The 25808-nt window shown below is 35.9% G+C and overlaps 1 protein-coding gene across 1 annotated transcript in view; it reads left to right on the top strand.

The window, feature by feature from the left end:
- Positions 1–25808, top strand: part of CACNA2D3 (calcium voltage-gated channel auxiliary subunit alpha2delta 3) — a 389950-nt gene that overhangs the window by 190628 nt on the left and 173514 nt on the right. Inside the window, exons 10-11 of the mRNA XM_053954145.1 lie at positions 1741–1830; positions 5494–5607. Of these exons, the coding sequence (XP_053810120.1) occupies positions 1741–1830; positions 5494–5607 (204 nt within the window). The remainder of the gene's footprint in view (positions 1–1740; positions 1831–5493; positions 5608–25808) is intronic.

Below are 25808 nucleotides of genomic sequence, written 5' to 3'. Positions count from 1 at the left end.
TGAATTATTTGAATTCATTAACTCTGAAATCCTACTAAATCAAAAGTAGGAAACTAAGAAGTAACAAAAATGCAAGTTGCTATCAGATTTTGAAAGACAATTTCACCTGATCCCTGAAGAATGAAAACTTAATGTAATCATCTAACCAAGTATGATCCCAAATCCCTACAGTGTTCATTTAACTGTGAGGCTAGAAAAGGGGAATACACCAGGGTGTACCAAAAAATGCTTTCAACAGCCTCATTATAAGAGAAATTCCAAGTTCAATCATGATAACTGGTTATGAATTTGCCCTCTTGTTCAGTTATGCCAAAGCCATATATAACAGTGGTGTGATTTTAATGTTCTGTGTAACTGTCCCATGACACAGAGACCATGAAGGACATTAAAAACCATCCTGGGCTTCTTCTCATTTAAGTTCTGGGAGCCTTCATCCTGACTTAACTGCACATGTGGATTTCTATCCTCATTCTCCTCAGCTCATGTCTTTCAGACCCTTCTGGATGATCACAGACACCTCCCCAGCTGAACACTTCTGTGCTTCCTCACTCAACTTCTGTGGAGCTCTGACCCTATAATTTTGTAATCAGACATCAGTGTCTGATTGTCATAATTGTGTGCCTAATTTGCATTCAGAATTACCAAGATTATGCATGTCAATTAGATATATGAGTCTGCAATTAGATATTGCACATTTTGGTATCTGCACATGGAAATCAAGCATACAGTTGCCTGCAAATGTTTGTGCACACAGTTTGGACAGATACCCCAGACAAACAAGGGCTCCAAAATGATTGTGAAAAGAGCCTGAGATAAACCAGTTTATTACTAAAAAGAGCTCTTTAAGTTGTAAAGTTGAAGTATGCTTTTTGGCTCATTAAGAGCTGGGGACTCCTGCTTTTTGAGATCTGTTTGGTTTCTGAAAGTTATTGGAAGTGGAATTAAGGTGATTTTTATGTCATTCTAAAATCACGTATTCTTTTTCTTTAAACTGATATTTCAGTGGTATATATCTTGCCATGACATTTTTTGTCTACTAATTGGGTTGAAATACCCTTTTCTGTTTTGCAGTTCTTTTGTACTTTTTAGCCAGTTGTGAAGACTGAAAAATAGCACTTCACAAAAGTGTTTCCTCCCCTGCTATTTTCCACCACCTAGGTCTTCATTTTCTTCTTACAAATTAATTGTCTTGTCTTCTTGTGTAGAACAGTTTTTAATAAGTCTAATATTAATACTGACACTGACAAACTACATTTATACTTCAATGACCTAATTATTAGGATCTACCATCTTTTAGAGCTGTGTACTCTCAAAGCTAAATTTTAGAAAGAATTATTTCCAAAAGCTTTTGGAATCAAAAAGATTCCAATAGTCTATAGGTATAGATTTCCAATATAGGGAAAATAGTTAGAAATTATATAAAATTACTATATGAAGTGAAAAGAAAGTATGAAAAAGATCTCTAAATAAAAACACAAAACAACACAAAACAAAATTATTTGATTGAATAAGTAGCCAAAAGTGTATCAAAAATGTGATGCCTTTGCATTATTATTGTACTAACACATCCTTTGTTTAGTGTTAGTTAAAGAGTCAGAAAGGATTAACTGGGAGTTATTTTGTTAATTGGTGTATGTGGTCATTTAAGCCTAAGAAGTTGGTCTAAAGTATTCAGAGATCCTTAATCATCGACAGGTCTGTTGTAACATTCTGACAAATGAAACTTTCTCCATGTTTCAGCATTTCAGGGAACACCTTGACAAACTTTTTGCAAAAGGAATTGGAATGCTGGACATTGCTTTAAATGAAGCTTTCAACATGCTCAATGAAGTAAGTTCATGCTTTTCAGATCCATTTTTGTTTTTCACTTCCCTCTTGTTTGCCCTTTTTTCAACTGAGTTTATATTAATGAAAATGTTTTAAAATGTTTCCTGAAGTATAATGATGTATTCTGTGGAAAAAATACTGAAGTGTGTTAGTCTCCTGGAAGATGAAAAAAAAACTCATCTAAACTAAATAGCAAAATATCTTTTGATTGAAGGATGTACCTTGGAAATAAGAGCTCAAACCCAAATATTCTCCAAAGAAGTTTGACTTGACAAGTGTGCCTGCTTTTATGCTGTGTGATCCTAGATTAATTAATAGTTCTAATTCCTGTGTATTCATCTTGAAGGGCAATATTGATCGATTCTTTTCCAGGCATAAAATCCTAAAATGAAAAAAGGAGTATCTTCCACCCACTGCTCATGTGTTCAGTTAGACAGTGTGGAACTAATGCCTTCATGTGGTGCATGCCAAAAATGACAATGGGAAAAGGTGCATGAAGTAAAGGACACTGTAGGCTGCTTGTAGAGGTTTTATTAAGAATTGTGGGCACCAAATAGAGTCCTGGAAACCAGAAAAACAGTACGAATGCCTCAGTGCAAGAGATGTTCTGTGCTAGTCCGCCCAATCTATGTGAATTGAAAAAAAAATCACATTGCAGGAAGTGAAGACCTGAAACAAGATCTGTTTTGCTTTGGTTTAAAATCTGTGAGGTAACTGAAGTTATAATGATGAATGTGGTATAAAAATCTCATTAGACAATCTGATATCTGTGAGACTAAAGGGATCTGACATTCCATGTGCTGAATTGCACCCATGATGAGAGGTCTGTAAGATCATGATGGACTATGCTACATGTGTGTTCAGATCTCTTCAAGGTGCTACATTGATTACTTCTATTTATACTTCAAAATGAAGTTTTAAATAGGTTCAATCCTTCTTGCATATAAACTTCCAGGGATGCCAGCATAAAAATATTTTCCATTTTATACAGTCATATCTGCAAAGTCTCTGGGAGATTCACTTAAAGCCACCTAGGCCAGAGGAAAAGCTAAATCTCCCCTTAGCAGAGTACAGCAAACCATCTTCCACTTTGTCTACAGGATGTGACCTTTATGTGCCAGAAGCCTATTCTTTGAATTATAGGTTAACTAAGGATGTCTTTTCTTCATTAAAAAAAAAAAAAAAAAACCACAAAGTGGGTGAATGGGGAAGGGGAAGAAGGAGTGGGTAGTGGTATAGTAAAGGAAAAAAAAGTAGAGAAAGCTTTGTGTTACACAAATAGTCTGTAAAGACTCTGCTTGGATTTTTAAATGGTTCAGGGGTTACACTAATTAAACTCAGTCAATTTTGCCTTGCAATTACCTTTCAATATTTGCTATGGTTGTCAAGACTTGAAGATGTTTGCTACTGATACCTTTGAAAAAGCATGTTTAAAAATCCACTTCCAAATTCTTTCCAATTGTCAATTTATGCAGTGTACATTATAGAGAGGAAGAATACAGAAGTGCTTGGTACAGTAGTTAGACACCTACTATGTCATGTGACAACTGCAATTATCTCTTTTGGTGACAAATGTGCTCTTTGAAGTGATTACCTTTAAAAAAATCATAACCAATTAAATAAAATTCTGTGACATTTCAAAGACTGTTAATCACAACCAACTGCTGTAAATGTCAGGATGCATTGAAATTTTTGCTGCTAACTGATGAATCACTGAGTTAATTGTAGTTCATCATAAGCCCCTTGTCATTGTTATTATTATGGAAAACACTTTCATCACTCTTGCTATTCAATAAAATTAAAAGTTTTAGACAAATATGAGAAGATATTACTCATCAAAGTATTTGAATTTAATCTCATTCTTCAAAATATTCAGATAACTGTGTAGAATAATGCAGATGCATACAGAGTGGTGTTTTAAAATAAATGTACAAAGGCATTTCCCCTTCATTAATTTCTCTTTTCAGATACCTTGTCACTTTTAAAATATATTGTCTATGTGAGGAAGATATGCCTAGACAAAGTAACTTCACCTTTATGAGAAAATAATGTCTGTAAGATCATGAAGGAATCCCACTTAAATAATTCTGGTTCTGGTTAAGATTGGAAAACCTGTCATGATGAGAGAATTTTAAGGAGTGACTGCCTTGCAAATTTCACAGAGAGTTTTCACCCAGGCAGTGATCACAATATAGCTAACTGTAAATTCACATCAGCTGCTCTTTAAGGCAGAGTGTTTCTGGTACTGTTTGCTGAGGTTTCTGTTGGATGAAAAGGAAGCTGATCTTGAGGAGAGATGCAGGTGATGGAAACAGTTGTTGAATGTGGCGTGGTTACTCAGATACAGAAATGTGAAGGCAGAAAAGACAGAGGACTTCTGGAACCCACCACCCACCCTTTCCTACTGCAGGCATTTCTACAAAGATGAAATTTTATAGGAGAACTTTTTTTATAAAAAGTGGCTTTTAGAGTTTGGAAAACAGTGAATGTGTAAGGGTGAATAGACTGAGGAAAGCTTAAAAGACAGAGCTGTTGGTAGTCCAAATCAAACCAGAATACTCTGAATAATTTTTCATGACTGCAGGAGCAGTCAGAGTCCCTGCAAGGTAGTTCACCTGAGAACATAGGTACTGCTTTTGAAATGGGACCACCCTGCTCTGGGGCACAGCAAGGCTGTGAGGTGAGGTGGGACAAGGTAATTCTTGCTTGGCTTTCTCAGCATCAAGAGAGGGGTGAGAGGATGAGGCCTTGCCTGACCTCAAATGTGATGATGTACATGAAAACTACAAGAAAATAATTGTAATATCCCATTTATTGACGTTTTCATAGGTTTTTTAAAGTGTTCATATGGAGAAATTAAAAAATCAAATAATTTTACAACTTTGCTTCTTTTTTGTGCTAAAAGTTGGATGTTTCACCAAAATACCTTGAGTACATAAGAACCTGTTCTCCAACCAAAGCAAATGGAGACACATGGATTCAGAGTCAGAGCACCAACTCCAGAATGAAGAGATCAAAGCTCATATTCTGACAATGTGTTTGCTCTTTGACAGGAGAAAATCCCATTTGTATAAAGATGAAGCTTCCTTTGCTTATGCCAGAGGATTGCTGATTGCTGTCTGAGTACCTGTGCTCAAGTACTGCACTTCAGCAGCCTGAATTACTTACATGTATTCATTGTGGGTAATAGGAGAATCTCAGAGTATATAAGTATGAACTGGCTTCTCCCAGATAAATATTTAAAGGAAAATAGCATATGGAATGTAATCCTGAGTGAATATGAATGAATGCCATATGAACAGTCAAATGCCTCTCAGGAGTTGTGTATCTCCTGTACTTTGCAGAAAAATCAGCATTCATTACTTCTTTTTGTGTAACATGTTCTTTAAAAGGGATATTTAAATCAAAGCAAATCCTATGGATGCATCATCTATCAAAACCAGGGGAATACCATTTTAATTTTGGGTAGTACTATATTTATATATGTTTCTTATTTTTCAATTCACCAAGAACATAAAATCTCTGATAAAATGTTTTCAGCCTGAATATTTTCAACTTTTTCTAAGGACGCTAGAGATTTGACAAAGGCCATGTTTACCAAGTGTGATCCTGTCTCTCTTCATATAACAGGAATGTGCTGTTCCTAATGCTTGTTTCCTTTTGCAGTTCAATCACACAGGACAAGGAAGCATTTGCAGCCAAGCCATAATGCTGATCACTGATGGAGCTGTGGACACATATGACACCATATTTGCAAAATACAATTGGCCAGACAGAAAAGTAAGTGTGTTATCACCTTTACTGAATGGGAAACTCAAAGCTTCATATCCAGTGTAAAGTGTGTATCTATTGAAAAGTCAGTACAATCTTTCTAATGATCTATAAATTATTTTTGATCACTAATTAAAAAAAAAAAGTGATGCTTATATGGGTATTGCCTGAGGATAGAGATGGCCTTTTACTGTGGTAATGAACTTGGGCTAATAAGATCTAAAGGCACTGTTTCCCTCCAGGTTACATTTTTGAGCATTATATAATCCTTCCCCTGAGACACATCATTAAATATGAAAAAAAAAAAAAAAATTCTCCCAAAATACACATTAATAATTCAGTGCTTTCTCAAGCTAAAGATGGGTATGTACTAAGGACAGCGAGTGGCTTACTATGACAGGAGAAAGAGCAGATGTAGTACTCAGTATTTTTAATTTCTTCATTTGGCAGAGTGAGGGATAGAGCTGAAAGTTGGTAAGATTTTATTAAAAATGTGTTTGGCTCAATTGATCTGTATAACAAAATTTGCCCAGAGTTAAATTACCTCATTATATAGCAAGTGGAAATTTCAGAGTAGGGCAGAAACGCCTTGAATTTACCTGATGAGGAAATTCTAGTGGGCCTTGTGTCTCTATGTGACATAATTTTCTTCTACATTTTACCTTCTGCTAAAGCAAGCTTTGGGACTATTTTAGGAAGTTTTTGTAGCTCTTTGCCATGTTATATGCCTGTGGAAGCATCAACCACACAGTTTGAAGTGCAGTTTCAGCAAGTAATTGATTAATGTGACTGTGCTGCATGGGGTTCTGTATTCTGAGGAAAAAAAAGTAGCTGTTTTAATTTTCAGCTTTTAGTCATGTTTCTCTTTTAAAAAATTCTGTTTATTTTCTGGATGATTTATCTAGCCCTGTTTTATGCAAACATAATATTGTTCCACTGAGAAGAAGGCCTAAAAGCTAAAGGTTTTGCGGCCAGTCCTTCCTCTCTTACTCAACGGGATACCATCTAATTTAAGTTGTTAAGCACTCAGATATTCCATGAGAACATTTTACTTTATCTAGCAAAAACTGGTGTTGAAGGAGATTCTCAGGATCTCTGAGAAGGATGTGCCTCTGATGTTCTGCATTTTCTTATTCTTTGGAGTTGGTTCCTCTTTTAAGAAGAAGAGACTCTGGGGAAACTCTTATCGTAGGAAATCAGCAAGTAAAGAATTCTCTGAAAGAGTCAGCTAAGTATTTTCACAAAAACATGTGTTGTGCATCTTTCATGTGCTAATCCACAGCTCTATCTGAGATAACAATGCTCAGCACAGCTGTTGCAAAAAGCAGCAGGAGTGGTTTCCATTGGGAATTCTTCTGCAAAGACCTAGCATGAAGAGTCTTGCCTTGTTCAGCAAGGACATGATGTCCAGGTAGCAGCTTTTAGTTAATGTGCAATATTGTACTCAACTCTTCTAAAAATATTTAATGTATTAACACAGCCTTGTAAACGGTATTTTAAGAAACATGTATGGAAAAAAAAAAAAACAACTAATCAGTTTTTCCTCTTTTCAGCCTGAAATGTTTCAGTATGAAAAATGTAAAAGATTTCCATATGTAGGCTTTAATGCATCAGAGCTTTGAATGTCTTTGTTGGATTTGTTATCCTAGAAAGGAAAGCTATTGAAAATGCAATATCCTACATATTTGCAGTGTCAGTGTGCCTAGAAATTAGGCATGCCATGCACTTGAAATTCACTGCCTTTGCATTACCCCCTTTTACTCTCTCCAAAACTTTTTTATGTTTATAAATCACACCTTTGAACTGCTTGATAGTTTCTTTAAGTACATATTTTTCCTTATTATCTATGTATTGCCCTGCCATCTTTCTTATAATTTATGTTTTTCCTCATTGTGATACTGAGGTGGACAGTGGTGGAAAAGGCAGTAGCTCTAATTGAGGTAAATTCTCAAGTTTCTGTTTACCTCAATTACCTGGTTAGCAAAGTACCAATTTCAGTTACAGTTGATCTAATGCTAGATAACAGCAAATAGTTTATAATTAGTTGCAACATAAACATTTTGTTCGCTTATAGAAAGGAAAAAAAAATCTTTATACAACTGTGAAGACTTTAAAAGTTTGTCAGTGAGAATCTCTAAAAATGGAGACTGAATAGAAGCTTGCAGGATATAAACACCAATTCGTATTTTCTTCCTTTTCCCAAACCATTTAACTCTTTGCAAAAGACAGCTTAAAATATATATATATATATACACATATACACACCAAGTAAACAAGGAAAAGAGCACTTTATTACATATTATTGGAGATGTATTCTGCCTAACTGATTAAAAATCATCTTCCTTCTGATAATGCATTAAAATAAAATTGTGTTGCAATTATTAGAAAAGGGAATAAAATGGCTCCAGTTAAATCCCCAAAGTAGCTTAAATTAATCAATTGAGTTTTTTGAAGGAAATCAGCCTGATTTTTTGTATGAATTAGGAAATTATGACCATCAAAAGACTATTAAAAACCATCTCCTGGACTGTTTCCCTAAAAGAAGGAATGCTTTCATTTTACTGGGTTTTTTATGAGTCTCTGTCTTCCTCAGCAAAAGAAAAAAAACCCTGAAAATATTTCCCCATGTTTACTTAGTATCTTCTGCTACTTTAAATGTAAATCTAGTAGATGCTATTTTTATAACACATTATATTTTATTTATATGACTAGTTGTTAACATCTATTTCCTTTTTTTTATGAGGCCATAGGCACAGTCTTAAGGAGCTGATTCTCACGCATTAGAAATGAGTTTGTGCTATATACATAATTTTTCTCATTCATGAAACTTCAATTCAATACTTTCAAATTTCTGTGATTCATTTAAGGCTACTCTGCCATGTGAAGTACCAAAAAGGGAATAATTAATCCACAAGAGTAAATAAATCTAGACATCTCATATAAAAGCCCAGCTCTTCATCGTGTAGCAGAAGTATTTAAAAGGAATTGTACGAAGGAAGTGTTTGTTTACAATGAGAACTATGATGTAGTTGCAATAATTTTATTTTTTTTAAGATGTCCTATTTCAGGAGAAAGCCTTTTAAGACTCAAAATGTATTTTGATGTCAGTTGTACCAGGATCATGCTTTTATTCTATGTTATTGCTCCTACTATGAGATCCAAATGCATTATCAGAAAACAAGGAAAATACTGCACTTAGGTATTTCTCTAGGCCCCTTATTCTAATTGAAAAGGATGAAAGGCCATGGGTATGGGAGGCAGGCAGACAGAGGTGACTACATGGAAAGAGAGTGCTTCAGGTCTGCTCCCAGAAGATAGTACCACTAATGATCTTTTCTTAAATAAAACTGTCCTACTTCCTTTCTAGTGGAAAATTCCAACAGTAATGAAGATAAAATTCCATGAAGACTAATCTTATAAATGTTGCTGAAATGCCTTAGCACATCAAAAAATGAAATGATGAAGGGATTAGAGATATTAACAGAACTTCAAGTATTGTCAGGTTCTCAGCTGAAAGCCATTTTAATCACTAATTGAAAATGAGTAAACTTGGAACAGATAGTATCTACTTAAATATTATTTAACATATTTATTTTTATTATTTTAAATATAGCAAGACTGTTCTCAGGATCTTCTCATATTGCAAAGGAAAATAATGCAGTAAATTCTCTTCCATTAATTTGCACAACATTTTCATGAAGGTGTAAGGGAACTACTTTAAACCCTATTAACTCACTGACAACTCCATTAAGTCTCATGATGTTTTTTCTCTACTGGCTAAAATGACCCATTGCCTGCATATTTGAGGATCTTTTTCTCTCCTCCATTTCCCCATTGTTTTTTTGTGGCTGTCAAGTTTTGTACTTCTGCAAAACCCATCTACTCCTTGTTTTGGAGACGCCAAAAAGCATTTCTTCCATAAACATAATTGAGAGCAGAGTCTGAAATCACATTGAGATCAAGGGGAAATCAGTATTTCAGTCTGGGTACAGACTTTTAGTATACTTTTTGGATCAATGCAGCACTTAGGTGGTCAAGGAAGATGTCAGCTTTGTGATTTTTCATGACTTGTGGCAACCAGAAAGAAATGTTCTGCTCCCGTGGTCTGAGAGGTCTTTGCTTCATTATACTGTACTACATGTAAAATCTGGAAAAGAAAGCAAAAGAATCATTGAATCATTTGAACTTTATCCTTCCCTTTGGGTGTGTCTTTGAGTCTGAAAAGCATTTGCTTTCATAATTATGTGAAACAGCTATATGCTATGGTAAATATATGCAAAACCAGAAGCACTAATTCCTTGCTAAGTCAAGTCAAATGGAAACCAAAATCCCACCTAAAGTTTCCTCATTTTCTAGAATCAAATCCAGATAGAGAATCTGGGATAAAAATACCTCTGTATCCAGTTACCTTGTTAGTTATTCTGCAGCCTTTCTTTTTCTGGGCAAGTAACAGGGAATAGAACTTCATCTGTCTGTCTCCTATTATTCTGAGGGCTCTGGGTAGAATTAATTTTGTATGGCACAGAAATTATTTTCTTTATGCCTATGAACCATTACAAAAAGGCAGAGATTTAAGATGGTTTCTATCACTGCTAAGACTTCAAGTAGAATATAAAGCATAACTGCAAGAACATCTTTATTCCAACTGCTAAGTGATTATGGTGCAGAAAGACCTAACAGCCAGTGCTGCCCATGTCTGGAACCGTTGAAATTACAATATAAATAGTTCCATGACTTTTAAGTGTTTATACCTACTCTTACATCTGCTTTATAGGAAAAATTTCACAGTCTGGCAGGTCTCTGGATCTATATACAGTACTTAAAATTATAATTGAATCCAGAGAGCAACACCTTGAAATTTGCTGGATTTAGATTTGATTTCATAATAGAATACTAGATTTGCAGGCAGTAATAATCAGTTAATAGCTCCTTAATTATGTGGGACTTTCATGCATATTTTTACAGAATCAGTATTTATGGTACATTTAATAATATATGGCTTTCTTAAATATTTAAGAAAATGCTTAGTCATTCCTGGTGAGAACTGGTCACTTGGTCACTGAACTCTTAATATCAATCTGCTTATTTATATTAGATATCTATAAAATAAATATGTACATTTAATTGTTCTGCCTTTTTTATTTTTTTTTTTAATTAGAATCCTGTTTAGTGATCCACAATCTAATGGCTTCAACTGCTGTATATAAAATAAATGTCTGAGATTTGGGTATGTGTAAAATTCCCCAAACATTGTGCTTCTGCCATAGGACAGGAAAGGAAGCTTTTCCTTACCCTCCTTTAGCAAAGGAAGATGAAAACATGGCATGAAAACTATCCTAAAGCAGTTAATGTGTGCTGTGAGAACAGGCTACAAGGAATGGGTGGCTCTGTCGTGGCACTGCAGTGGAGGCAAATCATCTTTCTCTTCGTGTCTGCCCTCCACGGGTTACAAACTTTTCTGCAGACCCTGAACCAAGTCTGTAGCTTAGGAACGAGGAAAAGCTGGCAACATGGAGCATTTGTACAGCAAATTGAATGTCTCATGTGCAGTCCTGTCTGGATGTTATTAAACTGATTTTCTTTCTGAAAAGGCTGACGTACTTTGGAGGCAGATGCCATTACTGCTACACAAACCTGGTGCTTTATTACTGGTTATCTCAAGAACAAAAGAAGGTCCAGACACTTTATAGGCCTTTCAAGCTATGACGTAACTTTCATTAATTACTTACCTTTTTAGGCACTCCTGTAGTATGATCAAAGATGGGGTATGAGATCAAACAGAAGTTTTTGATTTCAGTCTAAAGAGAAACAACTCATCACAGCCAAATTCCTGCCCCAAGTGTGATTTCATTTTGAAAAAAAAAAAAAAAAGTTTAAAAAAGGTTTTATTTTGCCTTATTACTGCTCCTCTTAGAGAAAAAAATAGGCAGGTAAGTCCTGTTTCACTGAATATTTTTTTTGGTCAAACTACCATAATGATTTCTACAAATTTGTCATTAGTATTTTTACTTAAATTCTTTTATATGACACTCAGAGTAGTTAAGACCTCTTTTTCAGTCACTTGTCAGTTTAATTTGCCATGAAGAGACTTATCCTTCAGTGTTTAAATTGAATAAATGGAGATAAGTTTTTTGTGAAGATAAAGGTAATTAAATATTTTCCTCAGGGTATATATGGATTGCCAGAGGAAGGATTACTGCTTCTTGTATACAGTCACTTGCTGGCTAGAATCATGGATGGGCTAATGCTTTCTGAATGTTTGAAGACTTCTAGATGGAATGATAATTTACACCCATTGAAAATGCATATTCAAAGTGCCCTTACCATGCTAATATTTGTAATGTAATCAGAAAGATACGAAAGTGAATTAGCCATGAGTCATACAGAACACCTTGTAAGTAAGGGACAGTCTAAATGGAGAATAATCCACAATTTGAAATAGATTATCCAAAGTACCCTTTGGGAACTCATGAGTATCACTAACACAAAAATGATTCCTTTTCATTGTAAAAAAGAAAATAACTTTTATGTAGGATGTAGACATAGAGAGATCCAAAACTTGAGATAAATTAGGTGTCCATAAAACGTGCCCAGATGACTGCAAGTAATCACTGTTTGCCTCTGGCATAAAACTCCTTGTGGCTGCAATATTTGGCTGATGGCCATTATTAACAAGACAGACCAAAACACAAGAAGTGAATATCATAACAAGAAACTGATATATTATGGATTCTGTTTACTAAACAGACCCCAAACAACCAAACTTTCTCCTAATAGTTTGTATGCTGTAAGGTCTTAGTTTTTCAAAATTATCATGCCAGAAGCAAGACACTTAAAGTGGGCATGGTAATTGCACAAATATGCCTATTTTGTTCTATGGACTATGTCTATTCCTGAGGTAAAGTTTTTTGTGAAGTATTGTGTCATCTGCTTAAGGAAATGGTGAGATCATTTATTTCTTGAAGTTCTTTAACAGCATAATAATAGCTGTATTTTAGTTTGTGTGGTTTAAACTGAGAAATGGTGCAGTTATCCTAAAAGCCAGGATTCAGTTTATAGACTGTTTTTAATTCTCTTTATAATGTATGCATCTTCTTAAACATTACAGACAGAAAAGAGATGTTGAAATTTGTCAGAGCTGCTCTATTTTAGATGAGTATCAACAGTCCCTGTAAAATATCAAGAATGTATATTGTTGATTGTGAGTGACCCACCACCAAAAAGGTGAACATAGCTGCATATATAAAATCCATTTGGTTGCATTGGACAAAAAGGGATAATACAGTACTCCAATCAATTATTTTGGATTAATATAATTTTAAAAATAAGTATGATAGTAAAAAAAAAAAAAAAGTTAAGGTGGTGTTGGATTGAGTGTCTTCCTAATTTTCTCTTCAGAGTTTGCCTTTTAGAAAGAGTTGAAATAATGTGATTTTATATCAAACGTTACATTACAGCCAAGAGTCATGGTGAAAACTAAGTTGGTGCAAGAGATAAAACTAGGGTTACGTTCACTCATCTCAGGTTCCTCCACTAATAGCCTGAAATTAGGATATAACAGATCTGCAAACTTGCTCCATAGGTATTTTCTGACCTGTAAGCACAAGTGAAAAAGTGAAAATTTTTCACTGACTTTACAAACAAGGAAGAGTGAAAAATTCACATGTACTTTTGGAGTAAGTTTTAAAAAACTGTACTTATGATGACCTGTTATAACCCTATTTTTTAATGTAAGATTAAGCTCGAATCAAAACCAGTATTGAGTAGTGGACAAGCAATTTAAGAGGATTAAAGATTTTTTAATGACTAAGAGGCTCAGTTTGATGCAGGAGTACGAGTAGAGGAGACAGCGTAATTGTGAGGCTTGAACAGGAAAATGGGTTATTGCATCTTTTCCTGGCCAATAGGTCAGATCCTTGCTGGTTCTGGTGAGGTACAGCAATTCCAACAGCCTGTAAACAGCTGGTAAGTACTCTGGAAAACTATGGACCACACAAAAAAATAACTGTTTTCAGACATTTTCATCTGAGTTCTGAATTCTATTTCTACCTTGTTTGTATGATCCATTCTTAATTCATTCCTGTATCATTTTTCCCTTAATGAAATCTTCATACACTCCTATTTTCTGTAACTCTCACTGTATTAAAATAAGCCATAGTGTGTTGTTTCATTACACAGGGAAACTATAACTTCTGTTGGATATTTACATTAAGTTGAGGAGGTTGGTAAATTGCATGTTTAAATATCAAATCTCAGGAGATGTTTGGAAAGGGAATGTTACAAAGAGAGGAAGTTAAATGTTTGGTATAGTATTCTCTTGCTGGCATCCCGTTACATACAGCAAATGGTATTTCTTGCTCATTTTACTCTGAGAGGCCAAATTCTGCTGGTTTGGAAGTACAACAGACGTTGTTTATATGAAATTATTATTCATATATACCATTTTCCCAGAGTACCTCTGTTATCCTTCGTGGTGTCTGGCTGTGGAACAATCCCTCAATGCATGCACATATATCAAGGCAGTACAAGAGATTCATTCCATGCAGGGGCTCATATATGTCTAGTTTAGTATTCATTTCAGTGAAATGCTTACATATGTGAGTTATTACATCCCTGCTAACCAAAGCAATGGATTCAGGCATACATTAAAGCGCTTTACTGAATTAAGAACTAAACAAGTTATCCAAACAATCCCATCTTTAGAACTCTGTTGTGGGTCTGCTGATTCTTTCTGAGTGGTTGAATCTTTAACTTTGTTAGTGGTTAGGCATTTTATAGAATACCCATTTAAAGAGCACTGTTTGTTTATCTCACTGTATTTATACCTACTTTTTCTAAACTGGCATAACAGCATTAACTGCATTCTGAGACTTCTGCAAAACATGGCAGCCTCTGTAGACTTAACTTTTGTGTTCTGTTCCCATGTGCAGACATCTGCTGCAAAACTGATAAAAACCTATTCTTTTCTATGAGGTTCTAAATTCCATCATCCCATAATCCTCTCTACTACCCTTACCATAATTGTCTCTGTGCAGAACTGACAGAATGGGATTTGCACATCTGAATAAATACATTCTCTTTCTGTGGGATATCGTTTGTGCACTGACTTGTCTTAAGATTTCAGTTCAGTCACAGAGGTTTCCCCTTACAAGTTCTTGAAAGCTTTTTGCTGGATCTTAACATTGAAGCTGAGTTTAGTGCATTGTTAGAAGACAGAAGTCTTTATTCTGCCATCTTACGTCATTAGACGTATCTTGAAAAAACATGAAGGATTTTGAATCATCCAGGACTTGTTATTGAAGAAGGCTTTAAAATCCATTGTAGTAGTAAAGTGTATATGCCAATGACTGCTGTTCAGCATGTTATTATGAAAATAGGAGCAGCTATAAATATTTATAAAACATTTTGAAATATGTGTTATGTGGCAGTTATAAAACAGAACACCTACAGAGCCTGGACAATTCAAGACAGAAGCCACTTAAGGGTTGGTTTTCCTGGAAAACTGTTTCATTCTCAAATTGTACAGTCAAGTTCCTTAGCTCTCATGCTTCAATAGGGTCTGGAAATATTCAGCAACTTCTGGTAACATTTTTGAGTTCAAATCACCTATTTCAAAAATAAGTAAAACCAAATTAACCCTGTGTGAGGTAAAATGCCACAAACACTCTTCGAAAGATGACTACTGTCTGTTGTCATGATGCCTAAAGGAAAATGTGGAAGTTAGCATGAATGGAGACAACAGACAAATATTCTAGGCAAGCTGGGCAATCCTCTTGGCAAGAATAAAATATGATGGTGTTGTAAAAAAAGTAATTTTTCTAAGAGTTTTAAATCAAATGATTCAGTATTTCAGTCTCTGATGAAGAATAATTCTTTGGGGTTTTAATAATGTCTAAGGTAGTATTGGATATTGTCTGTTTCTGTGCTTTTTAGTTGATTTAATAATACAAGATAGTAATACAACCACAAAGAAGTTTCCTAAGAATAAAAAGCAAAGGATTGAACAACACTGGCCTTTCAATGAAGCATATTTCAGTCTAAATCTTTAACTATTGCTAAAAAAAGAAAAAAAAATTCCTTGGCATTTTGTCTATTTTGTTAACTTAATCTCTGATAGTACAATTAACTGAGTATACATTTATTGAGTTTCCTCATCCTGTGAAAAATAAATGGCTGAATCTTTCATAAAATGAGAGTTTTGTCCAAATACTGAAACATCTGTGGTAGGGATGGGTGAAAACTGTAAACATTTGCTTTGGCTAAGTTTGCATCACGTTAGGGGGTGAGTTTTCATAAAATATTCATGCTACCAAGTTTTATAGGCACAAAAATTCATGGAAAACGAATTTCATCCTGGGTGCAAAAGTGACTCTGGTTAGACTATCTTTCTGTCCATCCATTTCTTGTCACTTGCAATTGAAAAACAGTCCCTCATCAGTCCCCAGTTTGTGGGAGCATCACTGGTGAAACCTTTTTGCAGTTGTACTGCTGGCAATTTTGAGTGGGAACCATAGAATCTGTTGAGGGAATACAGTTAGTCTGAGATTCCCAGTGTAGAATGGTTTGTTCTGTACTGGAAAGGTATAAAAAGCCCACCTTTCAGAAATTATTCTGGACTTTTACTGAGACCAAGTTCTTTTCTCCTCATTGTCCCACTGCCTCTGTTCCTGTGCTGTGGGGTCAGCAGGGTCACACCTTGTGATTCAGGCAGGGAATCACGAGGATATCAACGTGTCTCCTCACAGCTTGGGTGGGTTCTGCTCCTCAGAGGCATTCAGAGTGCTTTCAGAACACTGTTTCTGTCTCTGCTGGGCCCATTTTTGGGACACCCAGTATCTGAGCTGGGTGTGCCTTGCTGTACCAGCAGATCTCACTCTTGGGCTGTGCTGTCCTGGGAGATCTGGCACGTGGGCAGCACACACTGCCCGAGGCTGGATCCATACATCAGTGCTGTGTGTTCAGCTCTCCTGGGAGAATTTCTTTAGAAAATGGCTCTAAGTAGAGATCAATAGTAGTTTTCTCTTTGTCTCTCACACAGGGGGCAATATTTGCCAAGATAAAAGATCCTGTTAGCTGCCTTGAGAAATGAGTTTTCATTTTCTTTGCTGGAGGTAATTTCTAGCACTGTCTTGTGTGTTACTCAGTACAATCCTGTCAAAATGGGAGTTATGTTCTACTCTGGGGCTATGTCTCTGACTTATCCCTGATTCCATGATGAGCAGTACCCACAGTATTTATATAGCCAATGGAACTGTTTAGAATTTTTTTGAAAAGCATGACAGAACTCAGTCCATAATAGAAACTTAACTTACAAATGACTTAAACAAAACATTATATCAGCATAATTCTAATAACTATGACAGTAACTTGTAAAACATATTTTGGTACATTTAAAGCAACCAAACCCAAATTCTTAGAAAATATTCAAATGTGTACACAAACAGCATGAGAAAACTGTGAGTACAGAGTGTTTTGCACCATATCTGATAATACTGCATTTTTGGCTAAAAATTTTACTGGTTAAGTACATTCTGACATATGGCACCCCATTTTGAAACAAACTGTTTTATTTTGGCTGACCTAAATTCTCCTTAAAAGGCCATGTATGGAAACTAGAGATGAGCCAGACATCTGAGGATGCCTTTGTGGTACGTCATGTTTGTGACATTTCAGACAGAAACATGCACTTGGCTCTGAATTTGTGTGCAACAAGCAATAATTAATAAGCTATTGGACCATCAATATAATTGGTGGGTGCTTCCTTATGGTTTTAACAGTGTTACATACAATAATCAGCTGTATGCAAAGGTGAATATCAAAATGAAGTCTTTGACTGTGCTCTGCTTGCATTAGCAATAGGTAATAATAAATGCAATGTTCAAAATCATAGTTTGGTTCATTATAAAATCCTCACATACCTTCCCCAAGTGAGTAGACATGGCTAGACTGAGGTCGGGCAATTTTTGGTCACATAGCAGCAGGGATGTATGGAATGTCTTTTCATCCCCCTGCCCCTTCACAGCCTTCACAAAAGTAGCTCAAAATGTTCTCTTCTCCCAGGCAAAGCAGATGACAGTCATTAATCATTGGCAACCAGTCAGAACATACTTCTAGGCTGACAAATATTGACCCTTTCAGGGCATTAGCAAATTCCTTTCCTGAATCCCTCCATCAAGCTCCTGAATCCATCGAGGGAACTCTGACAAGAATTGTGCCACTACACCAGAGCAACTTTCAGATGTGCTCTTCCAGAGACTCACTTCCATAACTACTAAGAATTATCTTGAAGGATAACTGGTGAGCAGGGATGGACAGGATCTGTGCACAATGTACACCACAGGGACTCTCAGGAAAAGGAGAGGAATTCAGCACTAAAGTGCTCATGTTGTGTAAATAACCACAGCTGCTTTTGCTGAGGAGGGAGAAAATAGTTGAACTTGAGCTCAGCTCTAAGGATTGTAATGTTGCCATATTCCATGCATTTTCAAAACTTCATAATTCATTAGAAAACTGTATTAGTGAGGAATAGATGAGTAAACACTTGGTTTAGTTATTGTTTAGTGTGCTGCTTTTTAAATGTTGGAATATTTAATAGCCATAAGGGAATACTAATGTAAAGGAAGCCACACAAGTATGTTACAAATGCCTGTAATGAACTTTATGTTCATTTATGTACAAACAAATACTAATAAACTTTATTTTTTCTACTAATGTACAGATCTAGCCTTTCCAAAAGATAGTAGCTCAACAAAAGAGGTGTATTTTCCTCCTTTCTCCGAAGTGACTTATTAATGGGTTGTTGAGTGGCTAAAGAGCCTGGTGTTCACCCCCACATTAATATCTGATCAAGTGTTAACAGCACTACAGTATCTACATGATCCAGAGCTGGTCACAGGAGTTGTGCCAGTACAAAGTGTAGCTGTCCTCTGAGTGAGGCTGGATTATGAAATTAGAAGCATGGGCAAGATTATCATGCCATCATAAGCAGATATCTTTGTACTTCCATTTTTCTCCATTCATTTTGCTAGTTTAATAGTAAAAAGTTCTATTTGTCTGTGGAGGACTGCTCAGATTATGATATATTTCTCAGTAGATAACTTTCTTTTGTGGCATAGGTTCTTGCAAAAAGTTTTCGGAAACAGAATTCTAAAAACAAACTTCTGAAAATTAGTCTACCCTATGTATATATGTCTCTAAGTTTTGGAAGAGGTACATGAAAAATTAGTAAGATTTTAGAAGGAACTTTTGTACAACAATATAATATTATAGATGTATGTTTTCATTTATTCTCTAATGTGTTGACTGAGTGTAAACGTAACGTGTTACATTCTCCATGAATGTGCAGAACAGTCTTTACCACGGGTGTAGATCTAGACCCAGTTTTAAGTTGTGCCATGTTTTTATTATTTTGGTTTGTGTTATTTGGGTTTTTTTTTTTTTGATTGTTGTTTCAGGTTTTTGTTTGTTTGTTTGTTTTGGTTGTTGTTTGCTCCACTGATTTAACTCTCTGATGAATCTGTAACTGATAGAAACACAGAATCCAAAGGGCTGGACTGTGAGAGCCTCTCCAGCTCCTCATGCCCACGTCAGAAGCCCTTTGTCAATGGAATATTAAATTATTCCTGTATCACTGAAGTGCTTTGTACATGCTCTCAGTGTGGATTAAGCAGCTGATGTATTCTGTTCAAATAATACCTGTACTTCATGGCAGACACAAACATGCAGTTCTAGTGTTTCTTTGACACTTGTTTGTTGTCATAAACAGTTGTAACATTTTAGGAGTGTTGTACTGTGCTAATTACAAAAGTAGGCTAGATGCTATGAAAGAAATAAAAATGTAAGAGAATCTGGACTGCCTCACAAAATGCAGGGCTTAGAAAAACCTAGAACACTCAGAAGTTGGACAGGGAATTGTCTCCCTTCAAGATAACTTGAGTCTTAAGCTTCCTTATCCTATGATTTATAAGTCTGGATCATAATCTCAACATTAAATAGAATCTGAGAGATGCTGCTATTTTATCATATTTATCAATTTCACTGCATTTCACCTGTCAGCACTGAACAAATTTCAAGAAAAAATAGAAGAGATTCTTTTATGTAAACATGTCATTGGCAAATCTCTTACATTTTTTCCTATAACTGTCGCAGCCAGTGCTGCTTGTATGACAGAAGCTGTTAATAAATTAGGCCCCGAGCCTCTTGATGGCAGTGTATTTCCTTCTTGAGTTCACAGGCTTTACAGAACATTTATGTCTCATTACAGCCAGTACAGCAGTTTATGCCCTAATAAATCAAGGGAGCTTAGCAGAGATGATCTTGACAGTAATGAATCTTTCTGTTGGCATTTCCACTTCACAGACACAAATAATGAAGCAAAACTGCCCCATCTGGCCACTCAGTAAGAGTCAAATCACAGTGGGAAGCTGTTTTCTCAAGCATGACAAAGGTCATTGTTTGCAGCAGGAGTGAGGGATAGCAGGTTGTGCCGTGAGTGACAGTGTAGAATGAAGCCATTTGTGAGCTTTTATCATTATAATTACATTTGTTAGCCGTGCTGCCAAGACTCAACCCGCCCTTCTACCAAGTCTGTGCGCTCTTGCATCAAGAGCTGCCTTAACTGATTCTTGCAGCTTGTTTGGAGAGCTTTTGTTGGGTATTGCACAGGAATTGACTTCATCAGCTCAATCAGCCGGTGAAGTGGTGTTATTATTAAAGTCTCTCTCGGTAATAGTTTTAAAAAAACAATCTGAAAATGTACTGCCTTGAAAGAGGAAAAATTGGCAAAATATGCTGCATGCTAGTTGTAAATGAACAGATATACCAGGATCACTCTGCTTTAGGAACATATGGAAGAAATGCAGAATATGTCATCTCAGATTGGTGGTGGGTGCACTGAGCCTCCTGGGTGGCCTTTGGCAGAATGTGAACAGGTCAACTTTCCACCTGTTCTAAAATCCTCAGTTCTTGGGTCTGACATTATTGTTTTACTATTCATTTGTTAATAAAGTCCTTACAGCACAGAACTTGGATATACACCAAGAATCTGAAGGCTTTCTCCAGGCCCTTCACAAAGCATCTTCCCCATTTTGGTTTTCCACAGCTCAGCATTAAAGAGTATTTCCCAGCTTCTCTATTTTAAAGCATATTTTTCTCATTTTTATGTTTTTGTGCTTGGTAAGATGGTTGGGTCTGATGTCTTCCTTTGGTAAGATAAAGTACTTTCTCCTGACTTAGTTTGTGCTTTTCACACTGCATCAAACAACAGAATTGAAAGTAAAGTCTTCTGTCAGATGGGAGTTTGGGGTTGCTTTGTTAACTTTTTATTCCCCCCCCCTTCTATTTCATGCCTCCTTCCTTCTTCCCGTTCAGCAGTGTGTTAGTCCTGCACATGTGGTGTGTGGCTGTGGCTTGTCATTTCAAACAGAGCCACCACGTGCCACTGAGGAGATGTCACCCGGGTCCCTGCATGGCTCAGTGCTCCTCGTGTTCTGGGTTTGCACACAGAATAATTCAAGCGTCTGCACGTGCATACAGTCATTGTTCTGCCTTGAATCTTTCTGAGTTCTGAAATGCTGTTGTTTCTGTAGGCATAAGTCAGCAAATAATTTGATTTATGTGGCAGTTCTCCCTTCACTTACAGTACACATTTGTACTGTAAAGTACAGGTGCACTTACAGGCTGCATGTTTAGGGATGTCTAATCCTTCTCAGGAATGCAAGAATTCATTCTGTATTAGCAACATGACACAAGAAGGATTTTTTTATTTGGAAAGTCAAAAAGTTATTTTTTCCAGTTGATATTTTACAAGGGTTATGGTGCACTGTGAGAATGCAATTGCCTAAGGACAAACCTGTTGAGAACACACACACAGTCACAGGCTTGTGGGAAGTACCCAGTGCTTTTTAATGAACACAGATCAGTAGGGACTCACTTCTATTTGAAAGAATATTAATAATTACGTTGAAGAAAGAAGTATATTTCAATGAGATTGAGATGCCAGCTAATGAAGTCAATAAACATCTGTTAACATCTCTCAACAATAACATCTCTCAATAATAAACATATTGTTGAGATCTCTCAACAATAACATCTAAGAATGAGGAGGTTAGGTTTATATTTACAGTTCAGACAGGAAATGCCAAATTCCCATACAGAAGAAACCAAAAATTTCAAAGATTTTTTTTTTTTTTTCACTTGAGAGTAAAGGTAGATGTGAAAGAATGTACAACAGCAAGTGCTGTAATCTCCTCTTGCATGTGGCAGAGGGTGAAATTAGTGATCTTTTTTGTGAAAGAGGAGCTGGTGTTCCAAGAAAACTCTGGAGGTGTCACACTTGGTGTTACAGATGGAGTAAGGGGCTGCACCACTGTTGGTGCTGGAGATCTCACCCCTTCCCACCTTTGGTTGCAAACTTTGCTTTGTCTCCCTCACCTCTGCCCTGAGCTCAGTGACTGCCCTTCTACCCTGAACTTTCCAATGACTGAGATTCTTCTCTTCCTGCTGCTTCCTCTACCTGGCACAATTGCACACTGATATTTCTCCCTGTCTCTCTCTCCACATACTGTGTCTGTTTGGGAAGTCTTTTCTAATTCAGTCTTTTTTTTTTTTTTTTTTTTTTTTTTGGCTAAAAATCTGTTGGTTTGTTGTTTGTTTTTCTTCTCGCCAAAGACTTCCAACAATAATATCTGTATTCAGATTTATTCAAATTTATTCCAAAGCAAAGTATTTCTTTTGCAGGACAGAGAAAAATTAAGTGCTGAAGCTCCTTTTTGGTAGCAGCATACAAATTTTCCCAATTGATACAAGCGTTGAAAAGCGGCAGGCGACCTTCTTGTTCTTTAAGAAAAAGAATCAAATGTACAAGTCCTACATTATTTGTATGCTTTTCCTGTTCTTTTTTTTCCTTTTCTTTCCATACATGAAGACTGACAAGTTCAAAGATTATACCTTTCAACTACAGTCTTGACAGATATTTATCTGTGGCTTTTATTTTGTCTGTCTTGTGTTGGGACTCACTACAAAATTTCAATACCCTGCCAGCATCTGTGAAATGGAGGGAAGCAAAATACTTCTGCAGATTTTGTGTCATAACAACAATTTTGATTGCTGGTATCCAAGCTACTTTTTGCAGTACAGCATCACTTCAGTCTGCTTTTTCTTACATTCAGGTGTTTTTATTCACTGAGTGCTACTTGCTGGCCCATGGGAATGTATGGAATTGGTGCCGCTTGTTTCATCAGCTGTGATGGTTATGAAGTTTCTCTGTAAATTCAGTTATTTTTAGTTTTTTTCTGTTTCAAAATTGAAAGGAAGGCTCAAAGAAAGTTCATAAAATCAATGTTGCATCAGCTCCTTTGGTTTATATCTTTTCTGGCTTTCACCGAAGTATTGCCATTTGTTGACCCCAATTCTGAGTGAGAAATGCATTTCTTTTAAAAAATTATGGGCTAGTGCCTTAGAGAAAGACTATATTTTTAAATACAGCTTTTAAATTTTACTGTCCCAAAAAGTATTTCAAATCAAAGCACTTCTTTTTATCCTTTTCTTCATCACACATTGTATCATACAGTCAGAATAGATCTGGCTCAGCTGATCTGTCTCCTAGAATCACTGGTCTTGCATCAGAGATGAACATACTCTTCTTTCTCGGGTGTGAAGCAGCAAGAATAAATTTGACCTCTGGAGATTTTATAGTTTTATCTCTACATTTTTTATGTTTAGAGGGTTTTGCCACATGCTTGTGACTCTCAGATAAAATAAAGATCTCTTTAGCTGCCATTCCATTAGCAGCTTAAACCCCTCTAAGACTATGGGGCCATTATTATATGTGATACCACACAAAAATGTAAAATAATGCAGAAAACTTTGGAAGTCTAATGTACAATGGATGCCCCTTATCTTTAATATGTTGCAACTCATGGCAGTCTATGGTTTTGAAAAGAAAAATTGTCTGCTGGTAAAGTTAATAATGTTCATGTTTGACTTAAGCAAATGTTACGTGTGGTTGTTCCATTAGGATGGTTTATGCTGTAATACCTGAAAGTAAAGATAGAATGCTTAATTTTTTTGTTACTAGGAGATATATTTCCAGCTATATTAAAAGGACTGTTTAAGGATTGCCTACTGAAGTAACTAAAAAATGGTAGAGTAAAGTTATCCAAAGCTGCAAGTGTTTGCAGGAATACATGAAAGTGATTGTGGGAGAGAGAGACTCACTGAATTTGGGTTATTTGCTGTTGTGACCAGTTTCTGTCCTGTTTTCAATTGAAAGTCTCTGATTCTAAACCAGATATAGTGTGGACCAGGTATAGTCACCTTTATTCCTTACAAAAGATACAGAAGATATATCCCTAGAAACACCCAGGTGCATTCAGGAACAGCTGTGAGTGTGCAAGTATGGTGCTCTCAGATTTTGTGCTAATGAGACTCTCAAACCTGAATTTTCTGGGCTGTATCTGTTTGGTACCATGCCTCAAACCATGCTGAACATTAGTAGTAAATGCTACACTAAATTTTCTTGCTCACTGGAGTGTGTACTGGTTGCACAAGCCAAATTGTTGTTCAGTTCAAGGATATTATTTCCATTTAAATTAGTAGGATTTGTACAATCTGACCTTTGGAAAGAGGTTTATACCATACTAATCTCTGTTATGAAATGTTAGTCTTAATATTTTAGTTGTTTTAAATATGCATTGGTTTGAGTGGGTTTTTATTGGGAGTATTTATTCCAAGTTAGCAAGTGGATGTCTAACAAAACTCTCACTGTAAGAATGTTTGGAAATGTATGCAAAGGTTTTCACAACAGCACTGTGTTTTTGTATATCCTGTTTAAAGTGCCTGTTGGCAGGAAAAGCATTCCACTCATCTTCAGGAGATCAGGAAGTCAGTCTTCCTTCCCTTATAACACACATTCTGAACATGGTTTGAGGGTATTAGGTTAATCACACCGGATATTGGAGAAATTTCTGTGTCCAGAGCTCTTTTAGATATATATTTGTGATGTTCTTCACGTTATGGTGTACTTAAGACATCTAAAAAAATACAGTAGCTTCAATCAACTTTAATTTCCAGCTGGCAGGAAAATTAGTATTAGGAAAAGCAGTAATTGCAATTAAGCTAAGATCAGATTATGACTAATTTGAAATATTTGCAACCTAAAAATATTTCTTCCTTTCCTTGTTTAAATCCCATGATAACTAAATTATTTGCTCTGCTTACAGTTCAATAATTTGTATTTGCTTGCAGAAAAAGCTAAATTTGTTTGCTTCTACTTCTAGGATAGAGAAAATATGACATTTCCTCACTATCTTCTAATACATAGTCTCTGATGAAAACATACAGAATCCTTGAGATATGTGTAGATTGGACAGCCTTGAAATGCAGAAATGTCCCATTAAATTAGTAAATTGAGTTTGGGCTGTGAAATACTTCTAAATCATCAAGTATTAGTATATAATTCTGCTATTGTAATTTCTCTGAAGTAGGATTTATATTATTTGGGATATTTTTTTCTCCTTTTACTGCATTTTTCATATTTCTTTTATATATTTTGTCAAGTCAAAGAGATGCCTTGTGACATTTAAAAATCCCTTTTATCCCAAGAGAAATTTTTGAAAAAAATGCTGTAAACCTCTCCAAATTCATAGAACATTAAATAAATCCCTTAGTATTAGGAATTATCAAAAATTGGGTCAGGTCCCAATTTGAGGCCAGGTCCCATCTATCTGTGGGTGTTTCAGTTGTTCTGCTTGCTAGAAGGAACAGGTGGGGTACTCAGCTGGTTTGGTTTTTCATCCTACCATGCCACTTTAGTTTCTGAAGCATCCAAGTTCTTTATTTCCCATTTCTGAAATGGCCCTGTGTTCTCTGCGCTGTCACTTGCATATGGCCTCAGAGAGGTGAAGGTTTTTTGGATAAATTTCCTGATAAATACAACAATTCTACAAAGATGCCTGGAATAAAAAGGAAAATGGTACATGTCTTGTACTGTGGTATTCAGCAGGAAAAGCTTCCTTGGTGATTCCCATTTGCATATTCCTGAAAGCAAACTTTCTGCAGAACTGATGCTCATAATCTCTGGTTCAAAGCAAGAATTAAAATAACATTAATAGAAGTTAATACACTAAGGCAAATGCACTGCTTGCATATCAGAGGGCTTGCTGCTGCATCTAATTAGAACAGCTTTTAAAAATTTTAATATATTAATAAAT

This window comes from Vidua chalybeata, chromosome 12, assembly GCF_026979565.1.
Source record: "Vidua chalybeata isolate OUT-0048 chromosome 12, bVidCha1 merged haplotype, whole genome shotgun sequence".
Taxonomy (NCBI): domain Eukaryota; kingdom Metazoa; phylum Chordata; class Aves; order Passeriformes; family Viduidae; genus Vidua; species Vidua chalybeata.
Note: the sequence above shows the minus strand (reverse complement) of the source record. Positions and strands in the feature narration are given on the sequence as shown.